The sequence below is a fragment of the Tupaia chinensis genome, unplaced genomic scaffold, assembly GCF_000334495.1.
Source record: "Tupaia chinensis unplaced genomic scaffold, TupChi_1.0 Scaffold143651_1, whole genome shotgun sequence".
NCBI classification, from domain to species: Eukaryota; Metazoa; Chordata; class Mammalia; order Scandentia; family Tupaiidae; genus Tupaia; species Tupaia belangeri.
In genome coordinates, this window is record NW_006203500.1 from 1467671 (window position 1) to 1476621 (window position 8951).

The window sequence follows — 8951 nt, forward strand, 5'->3', positions numbered from 1 at the left end:
AAAAAAAAAAAAAAAAAAAACTGTGCTGATCTGGCTGTGTACACCCCAAGGCTCAGGGGGACCGTACGCAGGGACCTCGCGTAAACACCGTGCTGACTGGCATAGTCCCGGGGCTCAGGGGGACTGTACACGGGGACGGGCAGGGACCCACAGAACCAGGGTGCACATGGAACCTCACACTGGGACCAGTGAGCCCCCTGGGGACACTTCACGCTGGGATGTGCTGCAGCGGTGACGGCAAGCACAGAGCTACATCCCTAACAGGCACTGTCGTTTTCAATGACCGAGCGGGGTCTCATAAACACAGCCGCTCCCCGCTACCAGGTCCCCTCAGGGCACGCCCACGACTCAGAGCGCCACATCACCGCTGTCTGCTAATGACACACACAGCGACGCACACCCCACAGCGAGCCCGAGAGGCCAAGGCGGGGTGACGGCCACCAGCTGTCTGTACCCCGGTGCCAGCTTGGCCCATGCAGCCACCTGCCCGGCTTCTTGTCCCTCAGCCCAGCCACACCCTTGTCACAGTTGTCACTGGGCTCCGTCCATGCCCTGGGTCTATCAGGTCCTGACTCTCAGAGAGACCTGTGCTGCCCACCCCAAGGGACTCGACCCTGGGCCATCCCTTGGCTGGACTCGGTCCCGGTTCTGTCCATCTGCACCCCTGCTGCAGCCAGCTGGGCACTTTGTCCTGTACTGGGGCCTCAGGTGCTCCCAGGCGGCTCCAAGGCTGAGGGCTCCTGGCCTGGCGAGACCCCAGGCGTCCTGGGCAGGGGCTGGGTGAGTGCTCCTCTCATGGGGCCTTGCTGAGAAGGGGGGGGTTTCTGTTCTGTTCACGTCACCTGATCCCATAGACCGGCACCAGGTGCTGAGCCCTGGGCGGAGGCCGCAGCCATGCAGCCACACCGGAGGGGTGGAAGACGGACGTCCTGTGCAGGTGGAATCTCAAGGGGCACCGGCAGTGCAGAGGGGCCAGGCCTCAGCCCCCAGTGCCCCGCAGCCCAGTGGGGGCAGCGCCGTCCAGACACATCTACATGGGACTGACAGTGGGTCCACTGCGCCCAGGGCACTAGGAGACCCCAGGGCCTAGGCTTCCCTCTGCTCCCAGGCAGTAGACTGAGGCACTCCCCCACTGAACACGGGGCTTCTAGACACGACCCATCAGGGTGCACTGAGAAGTTGGCTCCTGCCCGTCTGGGTGCTGGCGTGTCACGTGTGCCACACAAAGGCCGGAAGGCCTGCTGCACACAGCCTCACCGAGCTCCAGTGCGACCTCCCGAGATGCAGAGGTGACACGTGGCACGTGTGCTTCATCTCCTAATGCACAGCCACTGTGCCGGCTTTTCCCAGCACAACGACCTGCTAGAAAGAGCAGCCATTTGGCCTTCAACACACCGTGAGCCTCCATGGGCAGGAAGGCTCGAGGCTGGGGCAGGTGTTCAAGGTGGGGAAGCAGGGCCTTGGCCTCCTCCCTGGAATGCCAAAACGCTTCTTAAACTTATGGGAGACGGGGCAGGTGGCACCCCAGGGCATGGGAGCCAGCCTGGGCAGCGTGTGGGACAGTCCCCACCATGCACTCTCCTCCTGGCCTGCTTTCATGGGAACAGGGGCTGCTTTCCAACGACTGCTGGTGTCTCAGCACAGTTCCAAGTGACCAATGTGGATGGCTCTCTCCTGGCACGGCAGTGTTCCCAGACCCACAGCAACCCAAGGCCACAGGGCCGACCTGCCGCGAGGGCTGCTGAGGCCACTCTGCGCTGACCGTCCTCTAGACCGGGTGCGGGCTGTGACAGTATCAGGCGCATGTCCCCCACATGTAGCCCCTCCAGCTGAGGTGCAGACCCTGATGTGAGGCGGCTCAGAGCCAGGCCAGCCAGGGCAGAGAAGCCGTGGAAGGATGAAGTGGAGAAGGTAATGCAGGGCCGCACTGCAGGCCGGCACGAAACGGAGGCAGCTTCCTGGGAAACACCTCTGGGTACTACAGGGGGCTCAAACCAAGGTCATTTCCAGGGGTTTCCTTAAAACCAAAAGAGAAGTTTGTAAGAACACAGTTACTATGTGTTCTGCAGCTTCCAAGCGTGTGTGTGCATACGCACGTGTTTATGTACCTGTCACGTGCAGACGTGCACGTGGTGTGTGTGTGTGTGTGTACCCACATGCATGTGAAGAAGATCTTCCCTGCACCTCTTCCCCTCCTTGAGGCTTCTAGAAAGTTCCCAACCCCTACCCCTGCCTGCACTGGGACTGTGGGTCACAGGCTGACGCTCCCTTTTCTGCCCCCAGATGGTTCCTGAGGCAGAGGGCAGCCTCAGGCTGGGCCGTCAGAGAGAAGCTCTGTCCTTCTGCCCTGGCCCCCAGGGACCCACCTACCCCGGGAGCTCTGGCCATGGGCTCTCTGCATAATTAAGGTAACCCACATGCATGTGAAGAAGATCTTCCCTGCACCTCTTCCCCTCCTTGAGGCTTCTAGAAAGTTCCCAACCCCTACCCCTGCCTGCACTGGGACTGTGGGTCACAGGCTGACGCTCCCTTTTCTGCCCCCAGATGGTTCCTGAGGCAGAGGGCAGCCTCAGGCTGGGCCGTCAGAGAGAAGCTCTGTCCTTCTGCCCTGGCCCCCAGGGACCCACCTACCCCGGGAGCTCTGGCCATGGGCTCTCTGCATAATTAAGGTAATTTAACCCGAACTGAATTCCCATAGTCTTGCCAGAGTGAGTTTCCCCTCAGGCGGGGGAAGTACCTGCAGGCCTCATCCCAGCTCTAGCCTGGGAAAAGTTAAGTGGGGCCACTCCCTCCTCAAAACAAGCTCAAGACTCCCACCAACAAGGCCCTGACAGCAAGCCCAGGCAATGCTGACCCATGGCGGCCTCTGCTCCTGACCGCCGGGCTCTGCGGGAGGAGGACAGACCTGTCCCCCACTGAGAACAGGGCTAGCTTCTCAGTGTGGAGGACCAAGGGGCACCCGCGAGGCTGAGCAGGCACGAGGCACCACGGAATCCCTTCCTGTCCACTGAACATGTGTGGCCCGATCACCAGCAGCCTGGGTCAGGCTGAGAGGGGTCCCCTGCTAGGAGCCAGCCACGGCGGTGACACTCAAGACCCTGACGACACGGCACTTGGCCCTGCAGAGAGACCGGGTCTGGCCCAGGTGTCCCAGAGGCGGCAGCGTGCACCCCAAACCGGTAAGGGCTGCTGGCGTAGGCAGGGAGGGCAGTGGATAAGGCCTGTTCGGTGCAGTGCCGGGGTGGCAGTGAGGGGGGCTGACAGGGAGGCGGGGGGTTGGAAGCGACTGGCCTGTGTGTGCTCCCAGGCTTCAACCACCAGGCACGGGCTAGGCGCTGTGGCGGGATGGGGCCGGGGTTCCATGGGGACAGGGAGCACAGCTGGCCTGTAACTGCACTCCTGGAATGGCCTGCGTCCTGCTGGCGCCACCATGTGGCAGAGGCTGAGCTGCCGTGGGCAGGGGAGGGTGAGGAAGGGACCATGACCAAGGACAAGGATTCCCTGCAAACACCCCTCCACACTATTACCGGGAGGACAAGGGAGGTGCAGGGACCAAGGTGCCCAGGGTCCCACCTCAGGGCCGTTGGGGCAGGAAGCGTCCTGTGTGGGCAGCAGGTACCTACAGGGGTCGGCAGCAGTGACCGGGGAAGGCCGTGAATACGGGAGGACAGAGGCAGGCGGGGGAGGCCAGGGCCCCAGTTCAGTTCTGAGAGTTCTCCAATGCTGGAGTGAGGAGCCTGGGGCCTCTGCTGGCCAAGGCCAGGGGACGAGGCCGCTCGCCATGCCAGTTCTCGCTCTGGCCCTGCCCCAGGCCCTGGGTAGGGGGGCACCGCCAACAGGCTCCCACTTCCCAGACAACCCGGGGCACCAGAAGACGGCCCCCTTCCAGACATGACCCCACCAGGACCAGGGCCCACGCTCCCAGACACTCTGGGTCCTGCAGAGGCCAGCTGAGAGCCCAGCGCTGGGGGTCCAGGTGGGAGCTGCCCCCCGGGTGGGGCTGGCACTACCTGGCCTTCAGCACCTCCTGCACCTTCTGCTCCAGCTCCAGCCTGCGCTGCCGCTCGCGGTCCAGCTCTTGCCGCAGCATCTCCGAGTTGGTCTCTTCTCGCAGCTTCCGCAGCTCCTCCTCTGTGGGGAACATCCAGGACCGTCGCTGCTGCCCATTCGGACCATGCGCCTGCCTGCCAGGACCATCGCTCCTGCCCGCCCAGTCCCTTGGACTCAGAGAACCGAGTCAAGGGTGCCCAGCTCGGAAACAGCAGGTTGGTGTCAGCTTCACACACGGACCACGGACCCTGAGCCCCTGCACTTTCTGAGGTTTGAGGGCGCGCAGACGAGCTGCACCCCTTCAGGAAGAAACCACTAATGAGGGCTCCTCTTACAGGCTGGGGTGAGATCCGGGGCGATGGCAGGGTGAGGACTTCTCTGGTACACACGGTAGCAGTGCAGAACAGACCCGCAGGGCACTGCCCCACGCTACCACACACCGTGGAGGCCAAAGCAACGGCCCCTCCACGTGCCAGGTGGTTCCGGGATGCCGAGCCCTGGGCAGTTGGGCTACAGACATGAAGGGGAGATCCGTCCACATGGAAGAACGAGGTCGCAGACACTGGGGTGGGGCAGGAGGCAGGGCTCAGAGGGGACATGGGGACTCCGAGGGTGGAAGGAGGACCGGGTGAAGGCCTGCAGGCTTACAGAAGCTGGAAAAGGCAAGGCACAGGGCTAGTCGCTGCAGAAATCACCTTTTCTCGTTTCTAAACTGGGCACATGGACCCATCACGGCGTAGCCATGGTGACAGAAACCTGCCCCCTCCTCGCCACCCCCATGCGAGCAGCAGCCCACACCCCAGGCTCTCATGTCCCCCAGGACTGAGGTTGGCCAGAGCCTTGGCCCCTTGCCTGGAGTGGACTGTTGGTGTCGGGAGGGGACCCACGTGCACTCAAGGTACCGGGGCCCGGGCTGCTCGGCCAGGACCGAAGCCTCTTTAGTCCTGACTCGGGCCCTGCCCTTGGGATCCTGATCAGGAAAGTCCGGAAGAGTGGGAGTGGGTCCTCAGGAGCAAACACAGGGCCAGGGGCTCGGGGCAGTGGAGGGGATGAGGCAGGGCTTCCTGGGGAGGGCAGGCGGCATGGCGGGCTGCTGTCCAAGCAGGGCAGCCCTAGGCCGCTGGGCTATGCCCAGGGGAGCAGCAGAGGCCAGGCTGAGCCAGGGTGGCGCCTTGTTCCTCCTTCCTCAGCCCCACCTAGCCTCCACCTCCTGGAAACAAAGGTGCCCACCACCTGGGACAAGCTGGGTCCCAGTCGCGACAGGGACCATGGGAGAGGCCGCCAGGCTCCTTCTCAGAATCCTGGGCACCCCCACCCCCCACAACACTGTCCGCCCTGTGGCGGGGAGGGACCCCCAGCCTGCAGACCCCTGCTGGCCCATCATGGCATCGCAAGCAACCCAAGCCGAGAGGAGGCCAAGCGGGACCCCGTGAGCCCAGCCACTGTCTCACATGGGCCAGAACGGTGCCTGGCACGTCACTGCCAGGAGGGAGGGACACCCGCAGCACCCTCTGAGAGTGGAAGCCACCAGCCCCAGATGGGGTCCCACAGAGGCTGGGCTGGGCCAGCTCTCCGCCCACACTGCCAAGAGCCTGCAGTCAGCCCCGGAGGCCAGCTCCACACATTCCACCCGAGCCCTGACACCCTGCCTCAGCCCACAGAGGGCAGGTGCCCAGAGGGCGTGGTCTGGACCCTGTTCCCACACACCTCCCCAACATGCTCCTCAGGGGCCCTGAGTGGGCAGGGGCCTGTGAGGATCCCAGGGCTTGCCAACCCCCATCCCTTCCTCAGGAGCCACCCTGCACGGCTCAGAGCTGAGCGGGGTCAGAGCCTTGCACAGCAGCACCCATGGCAGGGGCCAGGATGGGTCAGGTGACCTGGCGAACCACCGTGGCTGGGGGACAGGGTGGCCGTGACTGGACTGAAAAATAAGCTCGGCCAAAATGCTGAGCTGTGAAGCCTCGCCAGCAGCCTGGAATCATAAAGGAGAGTGGGCCGGCTCATGCCTGGGGAGCCGGATCCCACCTGACCAACTACGGCTCAAATCCCAGCCCAAGCACTTGACAAACACGCTGCGTGCATGTGCGCATGCTCCAAATCCCAACAGGGTGGACAACTGCAGAAGGGGCTGCAGCAGGACCATCCTGCTGGGGAGCCTGCTCCCTCTCCCTCTCTCGGGCAAGGGCACGTACTCTTCTGCCTCGTCTGCCCACGTCTGCCCCCTGTCTACCCCTCGTCTGCCCCTCGTCTGTCCCCCATCTGCCCCCCGACTGCCCCCTGTCTGCCCCTCATCTGCCCCTCGTCTGTCCGCAGCTCCGGGCTGCAGCGGGACCGCTGTGGTGCTCACGTCCTGTCACTGTGCCTGAGCCGTGCGGTCAGACATCTCTGGGTATGCTGGTGACAGTGTTTCCAGAACAGACCAGCATTTGAGAAAAGAAGATCCCATCTGACCCATACAGGTGGGCACTGCGGGCCTAGAGAGGACAAAAGGCGGACAAGGAGGACCCTCTGCTCCTGGGCTGAACCCCATCTTCTGCCCGCCAGGCACAGTGCTGGCTCCCGCCCAGCCTGCGGGCGGCACGAGCAGGCCTTCTGCCCTCGGCGGTGTGAGTGGGTGCCGACAGTCCCTCCTGCACGCGCGTCCATAGCCGCACACCCCACTGGGGAGGGCGTCACCATCCCAGATGGACCAGGGCTTCCTGAGACGACGGGTCTCCCCTACAAGCAGAGGCTAGTGCCCATGCCTAGCACAACCCCCTCCCCTCTCCCCATCTCCCCTCCCCTCCCCTCTCTCCATCTCCCCTCCCCATCTCTCCATTTCCTGTCCCTAACACTCTTCCCTCCCCTCCCCCTCCCCATCTTCCCTCCCTACCTCTCCAACTGACCTCCCCTCCCTTCCTTCCATCTCCCCTCTCCTCCTTTCTCTCCATCTCCCCTCCCCCCCCCTCTCTCCATCCCCCCTCCCCATCTCTCCATTTCCTGTCCCTAACACTCTTCCCTCCCCTCCCCTCCTCTCCCCTCCCCTCCCCTTCTCTCTCCCTATTTCCCCTCTCCCACCCTCTCCATCTCCCCTCCCCACCTGCTGCTGCACCCCAAACACACCTGAAGCAGGGGTCCCTCCAAGGAGGCCCTGACAACCTTCTCTAAATCCTCACAGTGAAAATCAGCCCTGGAGGGGACTAGCCCATAGCTGCCCACAGGTGTGACAAGTGTGGGACCTCCTGTGGCTCGTCAGAGAGGGGCTGCCCTGGGACCCTGTCCGACCTCTGCGCAGATGTGCGCGAGGCGGATTCCAGGTTGCACTGGTCGCCTCAGACACTCCGCTTCACCCGCGCCCAGCCAGGCCAGGAGGCCGCGTGGTGGGCCGGCATGTGCGTGATCCCCGGCCTGACAGTGGCTAAAGGACAGGTGGGGACCCGGGGCAAGAGCCACAGGGGGGCATGCTGGCTGAGAAACCATGCTCCAGAGGCTGCGGGCTGACAGATCCCCGCCCAGGGACTGCTCTCTCTCCAGGGCCAGGGCCAGGGCCGAGTGCTGGGTCAACCTGGTCAGAGGCAGTGGGAAGGCCAGGCGGCCTCCAGGGGCTGGGCACGGAACGCCTGCCTGAGGACCCGGCAGGCTGGAAACGCAGGCTGGAAACGAGAAGCTGATACTGTATGACTCAAGGCTTCTCACACGGCTCACCACGCCCTCACCACACCCTGTGCGCACATCCCTGATCTGGCAGCCTGCCCCACCCTGGCCCCGGGCAGGCTCTGGGAGCCCAGAGGGACCCTCACACACCACAGGGGTCCTGCAGCCTGGGTCTCTAAAGGCCAGGCAAGCTCTGGTGGGAGATGCCAGGCGCCCTAACAAGGAAGGGAGGCTGCAGAGACGCGCAGACCCCGCTTTCAAAGGGACAAAGCAGAATGAACCTTCTGTGGAGTTGGAGCAATGAGGAAAAAGCCCGGTGACCAGATGTCCAACGGAGCCCAGCAGGGCTGGCCCACCTAGGTGCCAGTGTCCTGTAGCGGGGGGACAGGATGGTGACCTGACCGGACTGCTGGGCACCTCCCTGGCCCTGGGACATCCTCAGACCAGCGAGCAGCCACCCTGATCCAGGGGAGGCGGCAAGGCCACAGAGAAGACACACGCCAGCTCGCCAGCCCGGAGTGGGGTGGTGGGCGGAGGGAGCGGCTCCGAGGCTATTTTTAAACCCGTGAAAGTAGAACTCTCAAGCAGAAGTCCTCTTGGCACACAATCCAATAGGCCCAGCCTCAGCCAAAAATAAAAATCAAGTGATAATCCTTAAATAAAACTCTTCCCACCAGGCCAGGGGGGCCCACACAGGAGCCACAGAAAGGCTGCTCCCGCCCATGGGGCCTGCACACCCGAAGGCCCCACCTCCCTCCTGTCCAGCTCACCCGGTTGCCATCATCATGCGAAATTCTAGAAGACAAAGCCACGCCCTCCCCAAACTGACAGCACCAGGCGGGCTCCAAGCCCAGTGCAGGGCGACATCAAGTCACTTCCAGCAACCAGCAAATGGCAGCCTCAACCTCCACCCTCCCACTGGGGAACCCACTCACCCAGGAAATGGCTCGCCCTCCTGTGAACTTCCGCCTGCGACTCACCCTCTACAGAACGGGAGCGAATGTCAACGGCGGCTCGCTGGTCAGCAGCATGGCGGGTGCCGAAGGCACACACCTTCTCATTCGAAGGAGCCCTGCTTAGCTGTGCAGGCACTGTTCTAGGTACTTTGGGGAAGCTGGTTCGGGGTTAGGCGTACAGCAAGTGTACTAACATTTTCCCATGTAAAATAGGAACAGGATCCTCGCTGGTATGTTTGTCCAGACAGCTGATTTTCAGAGACGAATGACACCTTTCACCTTGCAGCCGAGCCATGGCTGGGTCCTGCGCCC

At 63.3% G+C, this 8951-nt stretch overlaps 1 protein-coding gene across 2 annotated transcripts in view; it reads right to left on the reverse strand.

Annotated features, from left to right (window-relative positions):
* The window catches only part of GRAMD4 (GRAM domain containing 4), an 86357-nt gene that overhangs the window by 19583 nt on the left and 57823 nt on the right, over nucleotides 1-8951 (reverse strand). For both annotated transcript variants that reach the window (XM_006164621.3, XM_006164620.3), the window contains exon 4: nucleotides 4011-4131. In XM_006164621.3, coding sequence (XP_006164683.1) covers nucleotides 4011-4131 — 121 coding nt within the window. The remainder of the gene's footprint in view (nucleotides 1-4010; nucleotides 4132-8951) is intronic.